The sequence below is a fragment of the Gadus morhua genome, chromosome 11 (genome assembly GCF_902167405.1).
Source record: "Gadus morhua chromosome 11, gadMor3.0, whole genome shotgun sequence".
NCBI lineage: Eukaryota > Metazoa > Chordata > Actinopteri > Gadiformes > Gadidae > Gadus > Gadus morhua.
Window position 1 is genome coordinate 13452669 of NC_044058.1, and position 27622 is coordinate 13480290.

General features: G+C 48.9%; 1 protein-coding gene across 2 annotated transcripts in view; it reads right to left on the reverse strand.

Moving 5' to 3' along the window:
- Positions 1-27622, reverse strand: part of ldlrad4b (low density lipoprotein receptor class A domain containing 4b) — a 152733-nt gene that overhangs the window by 10698 nt on the left and 114413 nt on the right. The window contains exon 1 of one of the 2 annotated variants that reach the window (XM_030370748.1): positions 20461-20898. The exons of the other annotated variant lie outside the window; for it this stretch is intronic. Within the exon in view, the coding sequence (XP_030226608.1) occupies positions 20461-20554 (94 nt within the window). The 5' untranslated portion in view covers positions 20555-20898. Of the gene's footprint in view, positions 1-20460; positions 20899-27622 lie in introns of those variants that run through there. 2 annotated transcript variants of the gene reach the window in all.

Sequence of the window (27622 nt, forward strand, 5' to 3'; positions counted from 1 at the left end):
ATGAGTAGGAGATGGCTAGACCTTTATGGCCACCAAGCTAATGGCCGTCTTGAGACCCACACAAGTCCTGGTCACCATCTGAGTCTACGAGTCCGGTTTCAGGTGGTTACCGGTCAAATAACCCGACATTGGAAGCATTTCAACAGAGTTTCTATGATAATTGAAAGTAAAAGCTATTCCAGGTATTCAGCCCATTGGCCAACATAATTGACACGGTGTAGTCTAGTATCAGCTCGTCTGGTATCGGTTAGTCTAGCTACTCATGGGGGATGTGTAGACCTTCGGATGAATCACCAGTGGAAGAGGGCTGAGTTACAGGGGGCTGTCTGTACAGCGGTATGGCGGGCCGGCCAAACTGGCCGAAAGGGAAGAAATGCCTCTTTTATCAGGCCAGAGAGACGAGGCTCCATCTATTATGAAAGCCAGGCCTGCATCACAGCAACAAAACAAGCCCTAGAGCTGAGACAAAACTTTATGAAAACACTGAAATAGGAAAAAACAACTAAAGAAAGAAAACAGAAAAAAATATCTCAAAGTTCAGTCCCAGCTCCGGGTCTGGGAGCAACGCAACAAGAAAGCCGAACAAAATGTCGGAGTGAGGTGAGTGAAATGGAGGCTTTTTGTACAAAAATGAGGCTTTTATGGTAAGAAAAGTACCATTGTAAAGGCTTCTAATTCTGCCTGGAAGGAGACCCTGAGTGCGACCACACCAACTAAGAGTCTCTGAATATTTGTGGTTTGGTTTGTTTGCTAACAGTGTGGGGCAGAAATGGGATCCAAAAGTAGATTTTTATACTCTTACTGTTTTCGTATCCATCTTGTAATGAGAGACGAACTAGGTATTGATTCAAACCAAATATTACCATTCAACATAAGAGGTACAATTTGCATAAAATATATTTTGTTGCCAAGCAGTAAAAGAGTCTACGTCGTTTGGGCGAGAAGACAAAAGACAGCTTGACAAAAAACACAAAAGAACCCACATCATCCTGACAAAAAAAGGTTTTAGATGGATATTCACCATTCGGCGGAATCTCTCAATCTCACTTTTCTTCCCCTGATCCTGTTTCCTTTCTTTTCCCTGCCCCGTCTCTCTGTCACATTCTTTCCATCTCTCTTTGTATGAAGTCATTTCCTGGGTTCTGATAAAGCCTGCGGGTCCTTCTCAAAGCAGAACATTGAAATCATCCATATTTCGGAAAAACACATTGTGAGTGGCACGCGCATGCTTCAACAGAAACCATGACACACTAATGGTGTCATTAGCAAAAAAAACAGGGTTTGAACGCAGGTGGAAGATGTGTAGGAATGGAAAAGTACTACCTGCTACAGAGAAAGGTTAACATTTTAACTTGGTAGCTGAAGTGGTGTAGAAGAAGAGAGATATAATACCGGAGAAAACCGATCCCGACAACAGTGAAGCACACAAAGAAGTTTCCATTTTGGAAATAATGGAAATGGAAAATGGGAGCATCCATGCTTTACATTGACACTGATCTGATTCGGTCGGACAACGGGTGAGCCTAAATCAATTGTTATCGGTCTAGTGATTTTGGAGGAACTTGGGGGACGCACTCTGTGACCTGTCACAACATGGGGTGTCATACAGGTAATGACCATCATAATCCTATTGACCCCCATAATGTTACTGACCACCATACTGGTACTAGTGACCACCATACTGCTAATGACCACCATAATGTTACTACTGACCACCATATTGTTACTGACCACCATACTGTTACTACTGACCACCATACTGTTACTGACTACCATACTGTTACTACTGTCCACCATACTGTTACTGAACACCATACTGTTACTACTGTCCACCATACTGCTACTGACCATAATGCTACTGACCACCATACTGCTACTGACCACCATACTGTTACTACTGTCCCACCATACTGTTACTACTGACCACCATACTGTTACTGACCACCATACTGTTACTACTGACCACCATACTGTTACTGACCACCATACTGTTACAACTGACCACCATACTGCTACAGACCACCATACTGTTACTACTGACCACCATACTGTCTGCTACAGACCACCAAACTATAGCGACTGACCACAATTCTTGAACTACTGATTATAATACTGTAACTACTGACCACATTAATTCTCTTACTACTGACCACCATACTGTCACTACGGACCACAATACTGTTACTGCTGAACACCATACTGTTAATGACCACCATATTGTTACTACTGACCATCATACTGCTACTGACCACCATACTGCTACTGACCACCATACTGCTACTGACCACCATACTGTTACTGACCACCATACTGCTACTGACCACCATACTGTTACTGACCACCATACTGTTACTGACCACCATACTGCTACTGACCACCATACTGCTACTGACCACCAAACTGTTACTACTGACCACCATACTGTTACTGACCACCATACTGCTACTGACCACAATACTTCTACTGACCACCATACTGCTACTGACCACCATACTGCTACTGACCACCATATTGTTACTGACCACCATACTGTTACTGACCACCATACTGCTACTGACCACCATACTGCTACTGACCACCAAACTGTTACTACTGACCACCAAACTGTCACTACTGACCACCATACTGTCACTACTGACCACCATACTGTTACTGACCACCAAACTGTTACTACTGACCACCATACTATTACTGAACACCATGCTGTTACAACTGACCACAATACTGTAACTACTGACTACATCAATACTGTCACTAGTGACCACCATACCTGTTCAAGGTCAGGATCTGAATGCATTACTACACACACTTTTATTTCTGTAAAATACTAGAAGCACGCACACACACATACATATAACCACACACACACACTGCACTGTCTGCTGCCACTGCCGTTGCTATGGTAATCCTTGGGCACGGTGCCGTGATCAACAAGGCCTGGAGCTGCTGGGGTACCATGGCAGCGACCTGGCTGGCACACACACACACACGCACACGCACACGCACGCGCACACGCACACGCACACGCACACGCACCCACACACACACACACACACACACACACACACACACACACACACACACACACACACAGTTATGCGGAGAAAAAGACACAGACAGTCACCGGAGAGCTGAGAGAGAACGAGAGAGAGAGAGATAGAGAGAGAGAGAGAGAGAGAGAGGGAGAGAGAGAGAGAGAGAGAGAGAGAGAGAGAGAGAGAGAGAGAGAGAGAGAGAGAGAGAGAGAGAGAGAGAGAGAGAGAGAGAGAGAGAGAGAGAGAGAGAGAGAACGAAGGAACGAGAGAACGAGAGAACAAGAGAGAGAACGAGAGACAACAACAAAAAACAGAATTGCTGGAGGAAGGAGGGAAAGAAAAAGCAGTAGGGGAGTGCAGAGAGAGAAAAACACACAGACACACCGACACACCGACACACACACCTAGCTCCCCTGGGGAGCTGGTGCACTGTCAAAGTCTAGACACTTGATAACAGCCTGGCAGCGGCAGGCTCTCCGTGCCATGCTCTGTGTGCACTCGTGCACGGGCCCTGTGCACTCGTGCACGGGCGTGTGCGCGACTGAGCTCCACATGCAAAAGACCTGCCTAGATACTGCGCCCGGCCCTCTTCCATCTTTCCTACGGTAATTCTCTCTCTGTGGAAATAAATGAACTAGTTTAGTAGCGTTTAACCCTGCGGAGAGAGGCTGTGTGTGTGTGTGTGTGTGTGTGTGTGTGTGTGTGTGTGTGTGTGTGTGTGTGTGTGTGTGTGTGTGTGTGTGTGTGTGTGTGTGTGTGTGTGTGTTTATGTGTGCGTGCAGGCATGTGTTCTCTCTCTCTCTCTCTCTCTCTCTCTCTCTCTCTCTCTCTCTCTCTCCCTCTCCCTCTTCCTCTGTGTTTGAGGAGTGGGTTTGAGGTTTGAGCCCATTCTGCGTGAGTGTGGAGCTCAGTAACAAAGGAGGGCTGAGAGACAGAAGACAACATGAAGAGACAGAGGGGGGAATGAGATACAGGAAGAAGGTAAAGAGAGACAGAGAGAATGAAGAGAGGCGGAAAGAAAGGACGACGGAGAGGAGAGGGCGACGGGGGCAAGCCGGGAAGGAGGAGAAACAAAGACAAGAAAGGTGGTGGCAGGGAGATAGCTAGCAGCCATCTCTCCTTCTGCCGGTCTCTGGGTCTGACACACAGGAAGGGGGTTGAGGGAAATTGAATAAATGGAGGGAGCCAAACGGAGAACAAGAAGACAGAAAGGGACAGGATGGGATAGAAGGAGCTGTGCCCCGCCCCCAACCCCCGCCACCCCATCATCATCACTTCCTGTTTCCACAAATGCAAACTAGGGACTTCAACTATAATCGACTGGACCGAAAATCTATCTAATAAAATCGGTATAATCAATTAAACGTTTTGGTAATTTATCAAGTACAAATAACAGACTGCTTGATGCATGGGGAATTAAGGAATTAAAATATTTGGTTCATAGATACTTTCCTTTTTCTTGGCTGCCTGTCAAATAAAACAAGCCAATTTAAGACTCTGGTTACTGCTATTATTTATAACATTTCTAATTGATTGATGGAAAAAATAATCCCTTGATTGATCGAGTAAGTAGGTACTCGTTAGTTGCAGCCCCACTCCCCACCATTGGTTCAGAGGATGGAGGTTCACCCCCATCCTGACAGCCGGAGCTGAACAAGGTGCACGAGGTGAGAGTCATCGTAAGACGTCCCCAGTTGGCGGGACTGGGTGTGTGAAGGGATGCTTTCTAATGAGTGTAATGATTTTGTTGTAACGATCCGCGCGTTGTGTCAGAGCGTCCTGTCGGACTCACACTAATACTACGACAGCTCAGCTCCAAGGTAGCTACACGGAGCGCAGATGAATATTTCATATTCAACACGAGTAGCCCCGTCAGCTTGGACCGCGACGGGCCCTGGGTGCCAATGGAGCGCTCTCGGAAGGACCTGGAAACGGCTGAACACGTTTCTTTCTCCATTCATCGTTTCGTGGTGTGTAAGTTAATGATCATTTTATGACAGGAACGCTCAGAAAAAAAGCTCAAGAAAAGCCAAACTGAAAGACTGGGGTACGGTTAACGCTGACATGGACGTGATTGGAGGAGAGATTGTGCTTCAGAGCACCGATTGGCTGAGGCATGTCCTTTTATCTCATGCTACGACCTAGAGGACGGCTAGCGCCTCATCCTGCATGAATAGAACATGACCACAGGAGTGCGGAAAGAGGGGCTTTTGAGATAATATGGCATTAATATTGCAATATGGGATAGTTTTATGAATATTCAGACATTTGTAATGTTCCTAGAAAAGAGTTAAGGGAGCAAGAGAGGGAGCAAAATGTATGAATTAGCAGAAATCTCTTCATTTTCAATTCAACACATTTTTAAAACCAGGGAAAATGAGGATGGAAATTGCGCACTGTAATACCACAGACAAGAAAAGGAAAAACGAACTACTCAAATAATCGTAAACAGACACACACACAACGCCCCCCCCCTCCTCCCCTTCGAGCTAGGCTTTTGCCTTCTCAGGTGTGTGTGTGTGTGTGTGTGTGTGTGTGTGTGTGTGTGTGTGTGTGTGTGTGTGTGTGTGTGTGTGTGTACCATTGCCAGACAGGACAGCGTCTAGACACTGCCCAACCCCCCCCAACTCTGTCATGAAGCCAGACAGACTCTCTAGCCTCCATCGCTCTGGGAGATTGAACCAGCCTGCAGGGTCACACTGGGGTCAGGGCTAAGAGGCTGTGTGTATGTGTGTGTGAGTGTGTGTAGCCGCATGATTGTGTTTGTCTCTATGTCTATACCTGTGCATGTCAATTTGTAAGCCATGACCAAGGTCAGTCTAGGCCAGGTTTGTGCGTGTTTATGGGTTGGCTCATTATGAAACCGGCTAGCTCCACCATGGACCTGTCAACTGGCCATGCCTCATTACCAAGCTTACATTATCCACTAGTCGCTATCAACATTATCGTTAGTGTGATTGGTCAAGAACGCCATCAAATAACCAAATCCGCTTTTTCTTTCATTTTAATGCTGGTTAATTAGCCAGCATTAGCTAACAATGCCTCCTGAAATAAGCACATCAGCCAGCTAGTTCGTTCCTTACAGGTGGTATTTATATGGTAAAAAAATGCTATTTTGAAACAGAGCCTAGCGGAGGACCCCCCTCGGAGTCACCTGGGAGCTGGCAGGTTTGCACCCTGGGAGGGGAGTCAGACAGAGGCACAGACGGAAGTAGCATGAGACGCAGAAAAGAGGAGGACGGGAGGGAATTCTTTACCGAGAGAGCGAGAGAGACACGGAGAACAGAAGCAGCGAGCGATACAGAGGGAGGGGGGGAGAGAGAGAGAGAGAGAGAGAGAGAGAGAGAGAGAGAGAGAGAGAGGAGGGGGAGAGAGAAAGAGAAAGAGAGAGAGAGAGAGAGAGAGAGAGAGAGAGAGAGAGAGAGAGAGAGAGAGAGAGAAAGAGAGAGAGAGAAAGAGAGAGAGATAGAAAAAAACAAAACAACAACTGAGGAGGAGGATGAGAAGAAATGAGCGAGACGGTACGGGGGATGAAGGCCGACAGATGTTCTTGAAGAACAGGAAGCGGCGGGATCGTCTCATCTTGGACACGGTGGAGCAGAGCGAGATGAGGAGAAGGGTGACGAGGAGAATCAAAAAAAGGGTGGAGAGACAGAGAGTGGGGGGGAGATGGCGCCAGCGAGTGGGATTCTTCTTCGTTGTGTCCTCCCTACGCGTAACGCGCAACGTTGTGTTAGACAGGAACGCAGCCCGAGCACAAACCCTTACACCTTCCTCTTCCCCTCGTCTATCACCCCCCAGCTACCAGAAGTCCCCCCCCCCCCCCCCCCCCCACCACCACAGAGTGTGTTGAAACATGCGCTGTGGAGGATGCAACCCCTCTAAGCAAAAGTAGGAACACAAATCTCCTTCCTTCCCTAAAACCACCCTCCTTTTGGCAGATACAATCAAAAGAGGTCAAAAGCGGGTCACATGCGGGGTGGGTGAGGTGGGTTGGAGGTGGAGTATGATCACTCCTGTTTTTCATTTCAGATGAACCGTCAACACACTCTCCTTCTGGGGGGAAAAAAGTCATAAACGCTGATTTATCCCAGACACGGAGAAGAACATTCCACTCCAGCATTCCAGTCCGTCTTTATTGACATAACCGGTATTCCAATTTCAAAAGGGAAACAAAATATATCCCCTAAAAAGCAGCAATAGGCTGGTGTGTTGCTGCGTTCAGCTATGAGTCACTCTCACTGTCTGTCACTCTCTCTTTCTTTCTCTTGCTCTCTCTCTCCTACTCCATGTCTCTTGCCCGCTCTCTGTGATGACAGCCAGCACTGGCCAGCCCTGTGAGGAAACATGCCTTGCACATGGGCTCTCATTGTGCCCGGGCAACGGAGCAAAACAACCCGCCAGGCTTACGTTCTCCCCTCAGTGAGTTTGCCAGATGAGTGACGTCCTCCAAAATAACACCCACACCCCCCTACACCCAGCCGCCTGCCTACACCACCCCCACCCACCAACCACAAGCACCGCGTCTCCACCTCAACCACTTTTTTGTTATCCTCCGCCCTCTCTCTGATTGAGATGCTTAACAGCCATGAAGCCTGGCAGGCAGGATTAACGAGAGGGAAACAAGACCGAGAGAGGGAAAAAAAGATGAAGCGGAGAGAAGAGAAAAGGCAACAGAGCTGTGGTGAAAGAGAGAGATAGAGAGAGAGGGAAAGACAGACAGAGAGAGAGAGAGAGACAGCCAGACAAACAGAGATTGAGAGAGACAGACAGACAGAGAGAGAGACAGACAGATACAGAGATAATGAGAGACAGAAACAGAGACAGAGAGTGCGACAGACGGAGCAGACAGAGAGATACAGAGAGAGGAAGGCGAGGCAAGGCAGTATGAGACCGAAAGAAGGAAGTTCATGTCTGCAAAGAAACGTAAGCAACCGGAGGAACTTTAGTTTTTTTCCCCTGCTGGAACACTCAGCGCTGACCGGCTGCTGAACCTGCGGCGTGATGCCGAGCAACGGAACTGGAGATGACTACGACGACAACACAACTAAATAAATACCTATTTCACATGCTGACGTCTGGAACGGAGCGGCCAGAGGCTGGGCGGCTGCAGAGGCTGCAGTCACGTTGCGGTGGAGGAGGAGGAGGGGGGGAGTTGTCTGGGTGGGTGAAAGTAGAGCTGTATAGCTAGTCAGGTCCAGAACCTGGGTGTGGGGGGGCTCTCCCGGCCGACAGGCCCACCATGAATAGACCCGCTGTGCGTTTTCATGCGTGCACGTGGAAGCCAGAAGTGCACGTGAACTATGAAAGTCTAAGGGATTTATAATTCATATAATGGTATATCTTCAGACGTCAAATACGTGTATATATTTCTTTTGTGCATGTTCTGAGATATTTGATTGTGTGTGTGTGTGTGTGTGTGTGTGTGTGTGTGTGTGTGTGTGTGTGTGTGTGAAGCAGGTTTCCCTCAGGGGAGCAGAGCAATGATAAAACCAGGCCTTGATATTGTGGGATCGACTTTCGAGGAACACTACATGCAAGTGGTTGCTTTTCCGTACACGGGTGTGTGGCTGGCCAGTTATTCATAGATATAGATATATTTGAATATATTTGGCTAGTGATGTATATATCAATTTGGGTAGTTACCAGACCTCCCAAGTTGAATGCAAATATAGAGCATTCAAAACCACCTGACCCTGAGTTTGCTCAATAGGCTGGCGATAGAGAGCAACTAACCCTCCAACCACTCGCTCTCTTTCATCCTCGCTCGCTCGCGCTGTTGGAATGCCGCTCTGGGAGTCCAACTCCCGGCGAGCTCAGCTGTACCAAGGGAGCCTTCTGATAGGCCGGGATGAAAATTGACATCTTTCACAAATCTTTAAGGCGGGGGAGGTTTGCGGTAACCACGGTGAGACGTGGGTACGCTTCTTTGGTCGACTTTTTTTCTGAGTCAAGGCTGTGTCTATTGATTCAGTCCGACCCCCAACAAACAACCCAAAAAATAAACATATATATGAAAGACAAAGTGTAGCCGTTTGCAACGAAGGAGAATGGAAGGAGAATGGATGGGCTCCTTGAAGAGAAGGGGGATGCTGCTGGATGTGTAGACGCGTGGCCCCCCAGCGTCTACTGCAACCCCAGCAGTCTGAGTCTCCCTCTCTCTATCTGTGCCGCTGTCGCTCGGCCATAACCATGTGACCATGTGCTCCTGCAGACAAAAAACAGCTGAGGGGGCACGTCTGTCTCTATTTGGGGAGGGGAGGGGGCCTCGCTCTCAGACACACACACACACACACACATACACACACACACACACACACACACACACACACACACACACACACACACACACACACACACACACACACACACACACACACACAGTGCGACTGCTGCTAGACATTCTGACATTGGGCCAGACATTTACTGCAGTGAGAGTCATGTATTAACTGGAGCATCACTGAGCCCTCTCCTTGACACAACCCACACAGGCATGCACGCACACACACACAGACACACACTCACACACACACACACACACACACACACACACACACACACACACACACACACACACACACACACACACACACACACACACACACACACACACACACATACACACTGTAGACCCAATTCATCATGTGAAAAATTATCTGTTTTATCTCTAGCTAAATAAATATAGCACTTGTCAAAGAAAAAGCCTGCAGCATGAAATAATGTGAAGCTCAACCACTCCCTTGCTAGCCAATTCACAAGCAAACTTGTTTGCTGGCTATCTTGTTTGCTACCCAACACACAAGCAAACTCACAAGCAAACTCGGTCAACTATTCTCACCAAACCAGACAATCAGAGATATGCAATGCAAGTTTTTACAAGAAGTTTGCGGAAATGATGCTCTGCCCCCATTCTCCATAGTGAAGCAAACTAGAGATATAGTGAATCAGTTTGTAACAGGGAAAGAGCTTTCTAAACAATGGAAATGGATGTCATTATTTTAGTCTGTTTCTCAAATGTGTGCTCAACCCTACAAGATGGTCTCTAGTTGAGCGAAGAGTTTAGAGACTCGGTTGCTCGTCCACTCTCTTGCTAGCCAACTCACAAGCTAGCTTGTTGGCTAGCCAACTCTCTAGCTAGCAAACTTAAAGGCTAAGACGCATGCTAACCTGTCTGCTAGCTTTCTGGCCAACTCACAGGCCAACTTCCAAGCCATCTTGTTGCTAGCTAACTTGCTTGTCGTTTACGGATGCTTCAGTAAGTGTGGCGGAAGGCTTCTTGCCCAAACCTGTTACCACCTTCATCCTTTCTGCTGCTACGGCTTGCTCTTTTTGTGATTTCCAAGTAGCCAATAATAAAAAGGAAACCATTAAGCCTTAATGTGTTCAAATGGTTTACTCTCATGTTGGACTTCCTCGTAAGCAGGGACATTGTTAGCAGCTTTAATATTTAATGCTCTGTATTCATAAAGACCTGCTCTAAATATGCTCATTTATAATAAATATAGAACACACTTGGTAAATGATACAGCATTTATCATATTTTGTGGCTATAGTGAGACAGCCCAGTCAGAGTTGGTAGTAGTTAGTGGTAGTGCTTGTGTGTGTGTGTGTGTGTGTGTGTGTGTGTGTGTGTGTGTGTGTGTGTGTGTGTGTGTGTGTGTGTGTGTGTGTGTGTGTGTGTGTGTGTGTGTGTGCGTGCGTGCGTGCGTGCGTGCGTGCGTGCGTGTGTGCAGGAATCTATGCTTCCTGCAATGAAGCGGTGGCTTTATTCTCCATCATAAGGAGTTACTCTAGCCGAGGCGCTTCAGCCCAGCCTTATGTCGGTGAACTGCTGAGTTAATCTGTCCAACAGATGGGTTAGGCTGCACCTCAGAGGGCTTAAGCAGACCTCAGGGGAGGGGGTCATTGGTGGGCATGAAGGTTGTGGCAGCGGGGCGCACCAGGGTATGGGGGGACAGTGCTGGGACGGCATCGGGCCGGGCCGGGCACTGGGTTTGTATGCCATGACTATGACCTATATTAATAATTCAAACAGGAACTTCCTGCCGCGGCGTGGAGGAGCGCTGTTCCTCGCCATCACAGCCACCATCAACAGTGACTGATCCCCAGTGGAGAGCAGGGACCGACGGGGAAGAGTGCGCTACGTTGGATTTCCTGTAGGTGGCTGGAACAGGCGCGCTATGAAATCAATGTTGTTACCGCATGGAATGAGGTTTGTGAGTGTGTGAGTCTCTGTTTGTGTGTGTGTGTGTGTGTGTGTGTGTGTGTGTGTGTGTGTGTGTGGGTGTGTGTATGTGTGTGGGTGTGTGTATGTGTGTGTGTGTGTGTGTTTGTGTGTTAGGGCTTTCAGTTGAATGTTTGGTCAAAAGTTCCCTTTTTTTTATCTCAGAACCTCTTTCCTCTTGCCTTTCCAACACACAAAAACACGCATACACACACACAAACACACATACCAGCTATTGCCATGACAACTGACGGACCAACATACTCCGTAATGGCCCAGGGAAACAACAACCACAAGAGCATTGTTTGAGTGAGTGAGCAGCACTCTAAAATGTACGCAAGGCCATCCGTCAAAAATCAATCAGGTCGCTGAGGGCAGTTGGGAGGACCCAGCATCTGGAGGGGATCGGACCGGCTCACCAGCCCCACTAGAACCCTAGCTTCCTGTAGAACTTGCTGGTAGGCGCATCCTTGTAATGAAACTCTCATGGCCGCACCGTGAACCCTTCATTGTGCTCTGTGAAAGAGGATGGGGAACAGTTTTACAAGTGATCTTCCCAGCATAAGAGGCATCTATTGGTTACTTGCAGAGCCATACTCGATTTTTGGATTGTAGTTATTTCAGGTCCTTTTTAGTGCTTGGTGCTGAAATGAAACACAGCTATTCTTTGTTTTAAAAATCTTAAATTAATGGACGTTTTTTGGTGCATTTATTGTTCAACATTAGTTCACAAGTTAAGGGAGTCAATTCGATTTAATGCTGTCTGAAAGAGCGAGACCCCCAGCTAAGCGACCTTACGTTCAGAGCTGACCAGCTAGAGTCCCATCAAGGCGGCCTGGCGGTCAAAGACAATCATTTGTTTTACATAAAAGGGGCTAATGATGCTTTGTGTGTTCGTTCACAGCTGAGCGCCCGGACTCAGTGACTCACACATCCAAACATGCATAAAGAGATGGAGGAATGCCTTTGTCTTAGTTGCCCAAAAAACAAACCCAAAGGAGAAATTGACATGCCTTGCGTCTGGAGAGTTGGCCGATCAGACTAGCCCACGAATCCAACACCCCTGTATGATAACTTTGTTAGCAACACAAAGCCGATCCGTTTAAAAGCACTTTGCATAACACACACACACACACACACACACACAAACACTGCATCCATGGTTTCCATGCCAGCCTGGAAAAGGGAAGAGCTGAAAAGCTCAAGAAGGGGAGGACAAATAGGATGAAGAGAGAGGTGGAGGAGACGAGGTAGGATAGGGAACAGAGGAGGGACATGGAGAGATTAGGAGAGAAGACGACAGTAAAGGAGATGAGAGGAGAGGTCAGCTGAAGAGAGAGGAGAGGAGAGGAGAGGTCAGGTGAATAGAGAGAGAGAGAGGAGACAGACACAGAAACTGATCTAAAATGTTAAGGTTGGGGGTTGGGAGTCACAGAGCCAGACTAGACAGTCTATATCTCTCTATCCCTGACCCTCTGTCTGTGTGTGGGTTCATGCGCGTGTGTGATTGTGTGAGCCTGTATGTGTGTGTGTGTGCGTGCGTGCCTCTCCCTTCCTCTGCCAGACAATAGAGCAGACCCTGTGGCTGATTGGGGTCAGCTGGTGGCTGCTAAGGGGGGGGCTAAGGGGGGAGTCGGGCGGGGGGAGTTGTTGGTAGCAGACACCGCTGTCTGAGTTGCCGTGTCTGGGGAGTGAGGTGGGGGGGGGGCCAATATGAGACAGCCCTCTGAATCACTAATGAGCAGAAGAGACCCCGAGAGAGAGAGAGAGAGAGAGAGAGAGAGAGAGAGAGGAGGAGAGGAGTGAAAGCAAGAGACACAGAGAGAGAGAGACAGAGGGAGAGAGAGAGGGGGAGGCAGAGAGACGGGGGAGGGAGGGATGCATGGGCTGGCAGTGGGAGAAGGATATGGGCACCAGGGGCTCTTCTCCACTGCCACACACAGCCCACGCAACTTGACTCCGGACTTTGAGGTTAAACCGAGTTAAACTGCAACGGGAGAAAAAGGAGAGAATGAGCAGCCCAGTTGAATGGCTGAAAGAGGGCCCCACACCGCCGAGGAATCCCCACATAGAAGGCCTTCTGTTGCAGCGGAGGTTTCAGAGAGGGACATGAATTATGCCAACCCACTTACAGATACCCACCGGGTAGTCATGCTTTTTGTGTGTGGAGCTGCAATGAATGACGCATACTGTAGGCCTAGCTGCAAGAAAGAGTGGACATATGGTGTCTTGTCATAGGCCTGCTTAGACTTGAGTATCAGTAATCAGCCAGGATCAGACTTCACCAATTCAGCCCGATTCCAGCAGAATTTTGCCGTCAGAGACTTTCAGCTCTATCAGCTTGGGAGGCGATTATGAACGAGGGGGAAGAGGGATCGGTCGAAAGCTTGTGACGTGGTATCCCGGAAGTGGTATGACACTCCCAACGTAAAGACTACCGATTTGTGGACGGTTGTCATATTTTCTGACAAATCCTACGACGTGTACTGATGCTGATTTAATTATTATTGAACCTTCCCCTACCCCCCGATCTCAGGTGAACTTGAGGCTAGGACGTGAGGGCGGAATGTGCCGTGGTCACGTGTAGTGCGCCCTGTCTCTGACCAAGTCTCCCCAGGATCTTATGATGCGATGAAAGAAGCTTGAAAGACAAACATTTAACCTAGTCCAATCCTGATTTGGTTAAATAATCGAAATCACATCGTGATTATGTTGATGAGCAGTGTGGCAAAAACGTGACAATAAGACAATGTGTACTTTTAAAACTCTGTGTAAGCCTAGCCCTATCAACATGGTGAATTCAACTTAACCTGACATTGTTCCTCAATCGTCGCTTATCGTCATTTCCCACCGGTTCCCATTTACTATTCAAAGTAAAACTAGTCATTTCTGATGAAGACAACGTTGACTACATCAAGTCTGTGTTTCATTCATTCCTTGTGTACCTAACAAAACATCTTAATTAGCTAGAACACAATGCCGTTCTTGCTACAAAACTCTGTCTCAACGGCCATTCAACGTGTGATGAAGGTATAATTCTACTTGTAGCGAGGGTTCTTCTTCCTGTGCAGAATGAAAAAGGTGTGAAATATGCTTCTTTCACTTCCAATTCACACAGCAACAGAAACACAAGAGAGTCACACACAAACATGTAATCCTTCTGCTGGTAGCCTGTCCTCTCTCGGTCCGTCTCTCACTCCACCTCGCTCTCTTTCTGGTGTAATCCTCATCATTTCCTGTGTTAAGGCCAGAAGCAGAGCCCTTGTTAGAGATCTGCCCAGCTGCCTCAGCTGGCATCAGGCAGAGATTACAGCCTGCATCCACCGCCACCACCCCCTATACCCTCCTCTGACAGACTGTTGTATGGTTTCTATGGTAACCTGATGGCTGTGTGTGGTGATGGCGCCGGCGGGTACGGCCAACGGAGGACCACGGGTCAGGAAGTGACGGCCAACGGTTAGCTCAGGTCTTTGGGACAAGAAACAGCGGTTTTAGCCGAAGGACTTCTGGAATGCAGAAATAACGATCATATTGTGCCAACAGTTGTGCGTCTTTTGGTGGCCGTTGTAAATTGATGAAAAAAATGATGGGTTTTGTCAGGCAAACACAATATACTCTTCCAATGCAATGTGCATCTGTGATGGAGGTGTTAGGGTTGCTGACAGGGTTGACAGCAAAGAAATTGGCATTCCCAAAAACGAGTGGATTACTCTGCGGGGGTCGTACAGTAAGTGTATTTAGAAAGAGCTACTAGCTGGTCAAAGGGCCAGAGGTAAGGAGAGCTGTGATTGGGTCAAACCCCACAGACCAGGTCTCTGGGTTCTAATCCGGGTCTTGCCCTTGCCTTGCGTGCCACACAGTCAGAGACGAGCTCACTCAATAGAAGGTGGAAGTGACTTCCAGTCCAAAGGTTCAGCCGTGTAATGTGTCCTGTTCGGCCACTAGGCTGTGGGGCCAAACCAGTGAATGGAATATAACTCAGAACCCAGTCCCCGGATTTATTGCGAGTAGCAAGCACAAGTATGGCATTCCTTCATTCATCTCAACCATAGGAATTTAAGTTATTTGCAACGCAAAACAGACACTGAAGCATACAGCGACAGGTTTTTCTTTAGAAATCGTCTATTTGTTGAGCTGCAGTTGACATTCATCATGTCCCATGTCCTTAAATCTTACCCAAAAATGTATTTTATTCCGCTTCATTGGTGGAAGGCAGCCAATCAGTGTTTGTTCAAATTGACAAATTGTTTCTATTGTATTCGACGGGGTCATTGTCATGTATTAAAAAAATATGAAAACCCAGCCTCCAAATGTCAGGAAGCTCTTTAACCGGCAGATCGCTGCTGTGCGTGCTTGGAGAGCCAATCTGAACGCATCACATTGGTCCGTCAGGATATATACCACCGAGCTGTCTTGCATATTCACATGCAGGATGACCCTTCTCGGGTTGGGCTGCCCTGAATTTGGCTCTTCATCATAAGGAGACACAGAAACAAACAGGGGGTAGATGCCCACCCCAGACACTTCAATGGGCAGTATGAGGCAGTATGAGGCAGCATCGGCGGGCCGCCTATGGAAGAGTGCTCTGCCTGTTTGTCTGTGTGCTGTCTAGCCTGTCTGGAAGGCGCTAGACGGCGGTGATTGACTGTAATGCATGCCGCTCATGTCCAAAGCCCTGGGAGGGGAGGAGAGAGCAGACAGTGGGGTCTGATTCGCTGGCTGCAGCTCTTTAGCATCTCAGACAGCCAAGCCGAGCGCAAATAGATGCTGACTGAGACAGCAGACCCAGACGCAGACAAACGCACACAGACACGCACACATAAGTATATATATATAAGCACACATGGGTGACGGATGGCCTGTCTCAAAGCACACTGGGACTACAAATCTGTCCAGGTCCCTGGGGCATTTTGGGAACTGGGGGAGGGGGGATTGAGGATTGGGGGAGGGAGCGTGGGGGGGCGTGTGCATATGACCGAGTGCGTGAGTGTGCGTGTGTATGTGTGAGTGTGGATAGTGGGGGGTTACAGAACCTAGACACAAAGGGAGTCCCAGGAGCAACTAGGGATGACGATGACGTGAATGTTTTGGCCCAGGGGTCTGGCCACCACTACCACTATATATATATACATATATATATATATTGTTATCTATACGTATAACAATATATAACTATGCATACATAACTGTTTCAAACTCTCTGAAGGTAAATAAACAGAGTTGTCGCGGCAGACGGGACCAGGCTGTCAGCACCTTGCTGACCCGGCACACGCATGCAGACCCTCTGTTGTGCGCGGACCCTCATTGGTCCAACAACAGATGACCACATCCAGCACAAACGCAACAGGAAGTGAATCCTTGAGTACTTGCGATATAGCAGTTTTTGCAGCCAAGTAAATCCAATTTCAACCTCATCACACACACACACACACACACACACACACACACACACACACACACACACACACACACACACACACACACACACACACACACACACACACACACACACACACACACACACACACACCAAACTTCATTGAACAGAATCACAATCTTCGACAAAACAAAAGCAGACGAAAGCAGAGGCAATGTAACAACAAACAAAATAGAAAGGGTTTTGGTAAAGGACTGCATTGACTCAGAGGGGCAGATCTGTGCTAATAGTTGAGACGTTTTGTGTTTTTTTCCAATTTGTAATTCAGAGTTTGTTTTTTTATCTCTTTTAATATTTCTCAAAAAGAAGTGGCAGTACGTTGACAGAAATGTGTTAACGTCAGCGCTGACTCACCTCCCTGGAAACGTCATGGTACAACCTAATTACCTCCTTGGGATAAAACGAAATGATATTGTCTCGGTTTCATTGGAACTGGAAAAACTGGGGGTTTCAGTCAATTCATTTCACAGAGACAGTTACCTAACGGACGAAACTATAGCGTGACTTGAAGAGCACCGCGTCAATGTTCCCCGACCACACAACTCTGTGTGATGTTAACTTAACGGTGTTACAGAAAAACACTAAAACAAATAGCCCCTCCCCACCCATATTGGACACAAGGAGCCCGTTCTTAGGCCCAATCCCATTTCTACCCCTTACCCCTTCCCCTTACCCCTTCAAAACAAGGGGGAGGGGTAAGGGGTAGAAACGGGATTGGGCCTTAAGCTCCCAGGGCCAGAGTATGTTCTGCCGCTGTAGGGCTGAAACCATCCACCCTCCAGAGGGGCGTCGCGACGAACACGACTACAGGAAAGCAAAACATTAGTGGTGCGTCTAAAGTCCCGCTGAAATTAATTAAGGGAGCACCGCTCGCTCAGACACGCGCAGACAACATACCTAAGAGGTCTGGGAGGAAATATGGCCTTTCTTTGGTCTGCTTGGCACAGATCCAATCCCCTACCTGGTCCATACCACTGGGTCTATACCAAGGGGTCTAGCTAGCGCCCCACGGCCCTCCTAACTGGAGTCAGCTAATTAATAACTAAGTAAAGAAAGAAAGTAACTGATTCCAAATCAACAACACCTCAACAACAAGCCAAACATAAAGAAATACAAAGCCTGAATAAACAACAAAGAGCTTAACATGAGATTGGATTGGCTGTCTGGCTGGAGACTGCAGGGTAAATATTGGCTGAGCCCAGTGTGTGTGTGTGCACAAGCGTGCTGACTGACTGACTGTGTGTGTGTGTGTGTGTGTGTGTGTGTGTGTGTGTGTGTGTGTGTGTGTGTGTGTGTGTGCGTGCGTGCGTGCGTGCGTGCGTGCGTGCGTGCGTGCGTGCGTGCGTGCGTGCGTGCGTGTGTGTGTGTGTGTAAATGCACGTGTGTGTATTGACTCCTAGGTGTGTACGACCATGAATTTGGGACGGGTCTACTGCATGCGGTTTAAACCAGTAAAAAAAACAGACAGTACAAGTAGATGTGTGTGTGTGGGGGGGCCATGACAGATGACCCTGCTACCACCTACACACTAACACTACTCATACTCTGTATTATTTACAGCTCACACGGTTTACAGCACACAAATAACCAGAAGTTCCCCTAGCCTTATCCAGGAAGTGAAGACAAAATGTAAATTTGATGAGCCATAAGAATCCCCTTTCAGGAAGGTAACTGTTTAACCATTTAGTTGCTTCCTTACACACCATGTTTTGCTGGCAAGTCTCTTGAAGCATATTTTCATTTAAGCCTTTTTGCCAAGGTTAGCATGGCTTTGCATGGCTAGCTTAGACATGCTACTGACTCCACGGTGGTTAGAGGTTTCCTGTGTTAATTTGGACTTGCCTTTCCTTTCAGCGCAACTTTATTGCTCTCGTTATAATTTCCATGGGCTCATTTAGTGAGCTGAACTTTGGTTTGTGACAAAAGCTCTGAACTTCCACTTCAAGACATTTACATTTAGGGCATTTAGCAGACGCCTTTATCCAAAGCGACTTACAATAAGTACATTTGTCATAAGAAGTGGATCAATATATCGCTGTCGGTACAGAAAGGATGTTCATAGAACCAAGTGCAAGTACCACAATCGCCAGGCAATCAATTCCCCGTGTTACAGCCATGATAGCAGCTACTGCAGTTGCTATACAGTTAAGTACTATAATACAATACAATAATATACAATACAGTGTCAAGAGTCGCCAGAACTGGACCAGTGCAGTTGGGTGGAAAATAAAACAGGCAGGCCAGCGACTTTTGAGAGAGAAGAAATCTAACTGAAAAGGAAAAACTCTTTCTTTCCATCAGCATTCAATATTATTCAACGCAAATGAGTATGTGTATGACAAGTTAAAACACAGCCAGTGGGCCAAGGAAAGTATCCACTTGGCTCACACACCACAGAACAACATTATTATCTGAAACTTTTTCGGCATCGCCGGCCTCTCAAGGGGGTCCATGGTTATTCAAGTAGGTAAACATTTATTGCAAAAGTAAATCAGAGTTTACCCCCATAAAACACATCCTGATTTAAAAATATCCTTTCATTCACATACACAGGCTTATGCTCTGACTATAGCACATTTATTTCACTTCTATGTATTCTCTGTCTTGGGATGGTCAATAAATGAGAATTTGCGAGGTGTAACATAACCAAAAGTGTGTTTCATATCGTATAGAATTTCCTGGCTGACTTACAATGATTCCACTGAACACATATGGTGGAACACCAGTAGACCACACACATACACACACGCACGCACGCACGCACACACACACACACACACACACACACACACACACACACACACACACACACACACACACACACACACACACACACACACACACACACACACACACACACACACACACACACACACACACTTCTTGGTTACAATGTGGCGTCAGTACATCCATACACTTCTGCCAAATCTGAATCTAATATCCTGCCTCCAACTCACGTTGCTCAGGCGAGGCTTAGGCGGCCCCAATGGAAATTACACATCATTGTAACTCGGCCTGTCCGTCATTCTTTGTTTCTGTCTGACCGGCTACAAGTGTGACTTTTAATGTCTACATATCTGTGTGTCTGTGTGTTGGTCAATAGGTCTGCCTGCCTGACTGTGGGATAGTCTCTCTCTTTGATCTCACTTATCTGCCTGTGCTCATCTGACTCTGCCATGTCTGTCTGATTGCGTCTGCACGGCGGACGTCTGGCCATAAAATAACATCTGCAACGAATCCGGCGACAGGCAACATTACAGCATAGCTGATAATGATAGTTCTCCGTGAGCTGCTTAGAAGGCAGACAGACATAACATACCATTCCAGCATTTCCTGTCTGCACTCCTAGGCAAACTATTTAACCCTCTGTGGGTCAGCCTACAGTAGGCACGGCCAATCACTGCGGGGCTGTTAGGTGGAAAATACGTCCTAAGAAAACTTCTCACACGTAACAAAAGTAACCAGAAATATAAGATAGATTAAAATATCAAATATATAAAACAAATATCTAGCAAAACATTGAACTTGACCGGAACCAAACAATCACGAATAACATACTCGGTGTAAAGTACGATCCTAAAGAAATACTTGGAAGTATTCCCAGTAATCTTCTTGATGTAATTATGAAGTATATGGAAAAAGCAGACACTAAGCGTAACGGTGCCGGTGCATTTATTACACGGTTACACCCACCGTCCTATAGAGCTGCTGTCAAAATAAGGTGAAAGCATATCCGTAAATACAGAGGGGAACGCGGGACTCACATATCTCCATTCCCTGGGGCTGGGAAGCGGTGCAGTTGCAAGAGCAGGTGACATTGAAGTTGTTGGGGCTGCCAGGGACCGTTAGGTTTTGCATGGGGCAAAATGGGACACCGCTCCGGGGAGAGAGCCGCCGCCACTGTCGGGCCGACAGTGAAAAAAAGTTCCTGGTGGCGGCGGCAGAATCTGCTGCTACAAGAAAATCCCGAACACAGCACTCGACACTTCGCCTACGATCAAGCCATGTCCCCCCCGCCGCCTCGGCCGGCTCGGGGAATACGATCAGGTGTGGGAAATGGTTTTCTTTTCGCCGGGATTGCCGTTTCCTCGTACTAACGCATTGTACGGTTTCCTTCGCCTTCTCCGTTCCGCTGAGAAACAGTTCTCCGTCACTCCGTGCGGACGAGGGCTCACTAGACGCCAACTGCAGACTGAAGCCCGCCCCCCCCCACCCCCCCCCCCCCCCCCCCCCCCCCCAAAAAAAAAGGCAGCGACTCCGCTCCAATCAAACGTTGCCGGAGGAGGGAGAGAGAGAGAGAGAGAGAGGCAGAGAGAGAGAGCGAGCGAGGGAGAGAGAGAGAGAGAGAAGGAGAAAGCGAGCCGTGTGTGCGTGCGTGCGCGTGTGTGTGAGAGCTAGCAGACGGCCGGGATGGAAGTTGACAATGGCTGTGGGAGAGGGAGAAGGAGGGAGGGAGGGAGGGACACGAGTGGTCGGGTGTGTGTTATTTGGGAGGGTGCGCAAAAATCGGCTCGGGTTTCACTGGCTCGGTACAATTGCCAGCCCCGGCCAATCGAGACGGCGCTTTGAAGGGGCTAACCTTGATGTGACCCCCGCACTGGTCTTGAGATTCAGGAGCACATGTGCAGGGAAGACACCCTCGACCCCCCCTCCCCCCCACACACACGCACCCTCCTACCCACACAGATACACACACACCACCACCACCCCAGCCGTCTGCAATCTATAAATACACATAGCCGTTAACATTTGACTATCCAGTTAAGCTTAGTGACGTTATCCGTGTTATTAGAAGTAAAAGTTAAATCATTGCACACTTTGGACAATTTTAATACCAAACAATGCATAGCCAAAAATTCTTATTAATACATTTCCAGACATTCAAAAAGCCAACTATTGTTTTAGAAGAAGGTTGTTGACCCTGGCAACGTTTAAACGGCCCACAGCTTTCATAACTCTATTGGAGCAACAAATTGCAGGCCTGCCGCCGTCTGACACCTGAAGTGGCGATATCAACTGAGACATCCAAGAACAATTTTTTTCCAAGATGTGAGGTCACTCCCAGGTCCCCAAACAGACACATTCACACACAAAACAACACACAGACACATGCACACGCACACACAGACAAACACGTTTACACACAAACACGCACGCACACACATACATGCTCACAGACACAAACATACACGCACACACGCACACATACATACAGAGTCAAAGACACACGCAAGCACACGGGCGCGCGGCCACGGCGTGTCTGCGGCGTCCACCTCGTCCCCGCGGAGCCGACCCGGTGGGTGACACCGCTACCGGATCGGAGAGGAGGAGCAGACAGCAGACAGATAAATACCGGCTACCGCTGAATACCAAATGCACTCTAATCTAGCGGCTCTGCTCCCAAACCTCCCTGCCCCCCCCCCCCCCACACCCCCAGCCCACCCAGCCTCCTCCATGCCCCCCCCCCCCCCCCCCCAACCCACACACACCCAGCCCCCCCCCCACACATTCCGCCAGCCCCCGTCTCTATCTCGCTGCCTGATTGAGGAATGTAAAACTAAACTTGTGAGAAACTGGTGGTCCATCACCGAGGTTGAGGGTGTGTGTGTGTGTGTGTGTGTGTGTGTGTTTTAGAGTGTGTGTGTGTGTGTGTGGTTGTGGTGGTGGTTGTTTGTGTGTGTTTCAGTCTGTGTTTTCATTTGTGATTAAATGACGTTTGTGTTGTCTGTAAGCTTTACCTTGGGATTTCCTGGAAAACATGCGATTAATGAAAGAATTTAGAGAATGTACTGTGTACTAACCGTGAGTACTGTTATCATACACAGACTTCACTATCGCATAACGTGTTCACAGTGCAAATAACTATTAGCAAAGGGGGAAAGCTGTGTCTCCGTGTGTGTGTGTGTGTGTGTGTGTGTGTGTGTGTGTGTGTGTGTGTGTGTGTGTGTGTGTGTGTGTGTGTGTGTGTGTGTGTGTGTGTGTGTTCACGGTGTGTGCGCTGGGGTATTTGGTTCAGTTCATGTTAAAGGGTGGGGTTTTTACGAACAGTCTGCTGATATGCAATTGTACAACCGCATCTCGGACACAGAAGGAGCCATGGTCCTTGGTGGCCCAGCAGACACCCACTCTGCCTGGACTGGTGTGGAAACTTTAGCATCAGAAGAGCCATTAACGGCCTGCACGGCTGATCTTAGTATGCAGAGGAGAGGGAGCGCTCTCCCTCGCCATCTTGTGGCTGAGTAAAGAACTGACCGCTCACCGAAGCACACCCCCCCCCCCCACACACACATACACACACATTGAAACAGCAAATAAAAGCCAAAAATTAAGCAAAACAAGGAGAAACAAAAAGTTGTACTCCTCTGCTTTCTCCTGTGGCTCTACTATAACTCTCTTTGTTGCTATTACTTATAGGAAACCAAATCCAACCACTTGGCACAAACTCTTGCTCAAAATCAATTTTTGCCCGTTTCCATTGGAAACGGGTAGATCACGGAGGAGGAGAAGTAAAAGAAGCATTAAACCCTCCACCCCATCATAAGTTGTTAAAAGTTGTAATCTCACTCTTGCAAAGGCGATGAAGCAATATGGAAATGATCGCAGAATGACCCCGCTCCTCGCTGTGCCATCATGATGAAAAATGGGAAAGATTTGGTGTAATCCTCATTTCCCCCATTTTAAAGCCATTATATAACACTTAGCGCCAGACAGGGAACTGTAGCGATGAAACAAAGACAGCGCCAAAGAAGGCAAGTTGTGTTACAGTAGAGCGACTCTGACGTGCACAGGAAACACGCACACAACGAAGAGACACTTTTTCTAATGCGAACGTCGGTGTGGCGTCAGCCGGTAGGAGCAGACATTAACGACCAGAGTGCATTCTTAGTATTCCCGCCTCGATGTCAGAACACGGTGTGAAACTGCGGCGGCCGCAACGTCACATCGGCGTGTCTGGCACCGCTGCGTTTTGGCGGTTGAAAACGCAGAAACATTCCGTCGCAAAAAAACTTTAAAGTCGAGAGTGTCACATAACGCCATGACTCAGCCATTATTAGCAAGGCCCAGCTGAACAGGAGTCATAAATTACTGCAATGCATCCTTCCAGTTGACACCGCCAAGAGAGAGCCTGCGGGAGCGAGCGAGAGACAGCGAGAGTAAGCACAGAGAGAGAGAGGGAGAGAGAGGGGGGAAGAGAGTATGTTTGGTTGGATAGGTTACTGTATGTCTCTGCGTCTCTGTCTTGAGGTGTTTAGTAGCGGCAAATGCTACTTCAGATGATCAGATTGCAGGCCATGGTGCAGAAGCACGTGTGCGTGGTACGTTCCCTAAAAAAAAATGTCTGGCATGCCCACAGCGTATTCGCTGCTTCCTGCCCTTGTCTGGCTGCACTGCCGTGTCACATCCTGTCCGCACAGGTGCACCGGCTGTCTTGCTTTCCGCTCCTGTCACTTCACAACACAAAGGCACACACACACACACACACACACGCACACACACAAATACACACAGAAAGAGACACATACACCTTACTATCACCCCTCCCCGGCTCACTTGCTGCCGCAAGCACCACTGCAATGACACTCACTAAAAAGTTAGGGCAGGGGCGAGAGACATGGAGAGAGCGAGAGAGAGAATATAGAGAGATGGTAGGAGAAAGAGAGAGAGAGTATATATCAGAGAGAGAGAGAAACAGAGACAGAGAGAGACTGTATATCAGAAAGAGAGAGAGAGAGAGACAAAGAGAGAGAGCGAGAGAGAGTGTTTATCAGAGAGAGACAACCAGAGAGAGAGAGAGGGAGAGTGTGTCCCAGAGAGAGAGCGAAATATAGACAGAGAGTGTGTATGAGATTGAGAGAGGGAAAAACAGAGAGAGAGAGAGAGAGAGAGAGAGAGAGAGAGAGAGAGAGAGAGAGAGAGAGAGAGAGAGAGAGAGAGAGAGAGAGAGAGAGAAAGAGAGAGAGAGAGAGAGAGAGAGAGAGAGAGAGAGAGAGAGAGAGAGAGAGAGTGTATACCAGAGCGAGAGAGAAACAGAGACAGGGAGAGAGAGAAAGTGAGAGCAAGGGAGAATTACACAGACCAAAAAAGGAGATGAGACAGCAGCAGACGGAAAAACACACATGTGTTTGTGTGTGTGAGTGTGTGTGTGCGTGCATGCACGTGTGTATATATGAGCAGGATGGTTCATTTTCATGATGTGTGTGTTTGTGTGTGCGCATTATGAATCATGCGTTTACAGAATGACCAGGAAATAGAGGCAGACAGAGAAAAAGACTGAGGTCAAAGACACACCTGCCAGACCGGCTACACCGCACCGCTTAGCCGTTGTTACGGGCCAAGATGGGGTGAACCCAAACGCACGGCACAAATGACGACAGGAAGAGGTTGGTAGCAATTAACCAGTTTATTGCTACACAGAGCAGAGGAGAATGTCTGTGGTGATCCGGAGATGGTTGGTCGGGTGGATTGCCGGACAGGTAGTCACCCTCGACGGTTCGGAGGAACAGGTATTCCTGCAGGAGAGGAGAGTCGAGTGGTGAACGAGAACAACGAGAATACTAGGAAAGGGCTAGAGAGGTCGAAGGATAACTTAGCTAGGTAAGTGTAGTTTGACGATCTGGCGACGAAAGGTTGAATGACTGGGGAAGATATACAGGTGGGCGTGATTGGTGATGATGGTCAGGTGCGGGTGATCACCGTGGCTGGGTTGGGGAGTTCAGCAGGCCACGCCCCCGTACATGAAACAGAACATGACAGACAGACAAGACAAACAGAGAAAACTAGCGGCAGCTAGGATCCGGTGGGAGAGACCGTGACAGTACCCCCCCCTCTACGAACGCCTCCTGGCGGACGTCTGGCAGTAGGATGCGCTCTATGGAAATCCGAAATCAATGTATCATCCATGATCATATTCCGTGACAGCCATTGCCGGTGTTCTGGTCCGTAACCCTCCCAATCCACCAGGTACTGGAAACCACGCCCCCTAGGACGTATGTCCAGCAACTGCCGGACCGTCCACACCGGGTGATTGTCAATGATGCGCGGTGGAGGTGGCGCAGGCGTAGCGACCGCCAGAGGGCTGGAGGAGACAGGCTTGATCAATGACACATGAAACGTGGGGTGAACCCGAAGAGAGGGAGGAAGCCGGAGACGTACAGCACAAGGGTTTATGATGGCCTCGATTTCAAAAGGTCCAATGAACCGGGGCGCGAGTTTCCGAGAGGCTACCTTCAAATGGAGATCCTTAGTTGAGAGCCAGACCTTCTGGCCGGGGACGTAATGAGGTGCCGGTGTCCGGTGGCGATTGGCCTGCCGCTGGGAGCGGGTGGAAGCCCGAAGCAGCGCAGCCCGAGCTTTGTTCCATGTTCGTTGGCAGCGTAGGATGTGGGACCGAACTGAAGGAACAGCAATCTCTGCCTCCTGCGAGGGAAACAGCGGGGGCTGGTAGCCCAGGGAGCAGAGAAAGGGAGACATTCCGGTAGTGTCATTTCTGTGCGTGTTGTGTGCGTACTCAACCCAAGGAAGATGAAGGCTCCATGAAGCGGGATTGGCGGCTGTGACGCAGCGTAGCATGCCCTCCAGTTCCTGGTTTGCCCGCTCCGCCTGGCCGTTGGTCTGAGGGTGATATCCAGAGGAGAGACTGGCTGTGGTTCCCAGGGCCAAACAAAAGGCTCGCCACACCTGGGAGATAAATTGGGGGCCCCGGTCCGACACGATGTCCGCAGGGATGCCGTGTATTCGGAAAACCTGAGAAACCATCAGCTCTGCAGTCTCTCTCGCAGAGGGAAGTCCGGGTAGAGCGATGAAGTGGGCTGCCTTCGAAAAACGATCAATTATGGTGAGTATGGTGGTGTTACCTCTGGATGGAGGGAGACCGGTAACGAAATCCAGGGCGATGTTGGACCACGGACGACTGGGGATGGGGAGCGGGCGAAGCAGTCCCGACCGGGGTTTGTTGGTTGTCTTGTTGCGCGCACAGGTGGTACATGCGGCGATGAAAGACCTGGTGTCCCGGTCCATGGTAGGCCACCAGAACCGGCGTTGCAGGAAGGCCAGAGTCCGGTTGATCCCGGGATGACAAGCCAGCCTCGATGAGTGACCCCACTGTAATACGTCTGAACGGACTGCATCCGGAACAAACAACCGACCGGGAGGGCCCGTGCCCGGATCGGCCTGATGAGCCTGGGCCTGGGTAACCAAGGACTCAATCCTCCAGACCACTGAGCCCACCACACAAGTGGGTGGTAGAATGGAGTCCAAAACAGAACACTCCCCGTCCACGGAGTGCAAACGGGACAATGCGTCCGGCTTGGTGTTGCGGGAACCCGGGCGATAGGAAAGGGAGAATTTAAAGCGACCAAAAAATAGCGCCCACCTTGCCTGGCGGGAGTTGAGACGTTTTGCAGACTGGATATAACTCAGATTCTTGTGGTCCGTCCACACGACGAACGGCAGTTCCGCCCCCTCCAGCCAGTGACGCCACTCCTCGAGCGCGAGCTTGACGGCGAGGAGCTCCCGATCTCCCACGTCGTAGTTCCGCTCTGGGGGAGATAGCCCTCGAGAGAGGAAAGCACAAGGGTGAAGCTTACCGTCCGAAGCTGAGCGTTGGGACAGTACAGCTCCAACCCCAGTGTCCGATGCGTCGACCTCCACCACGAATTGCAGCTTGCCATCGGGCTGCGTGAGAACCGGAGCGGAGACGAAGCGTCGCTTCAACACCTCGAGGGCCGCCGCGGCCTCCGAGGTCCATCTGAAGGTCACCTTGACGGAGGTCAGCGCTGTGAGGGGCGCGACGATGCGGCTGAAGTTCCTAATGAACCTTCTGTAGAAGTTTGCAAACCCCAGAAAGCGTTGGAGCTGCTTGCGATTGGTGGGAGTAGGCCAATCAGCTACAGCAGCTACCTTTCCTGGATCCATCTCCAGCCTCCC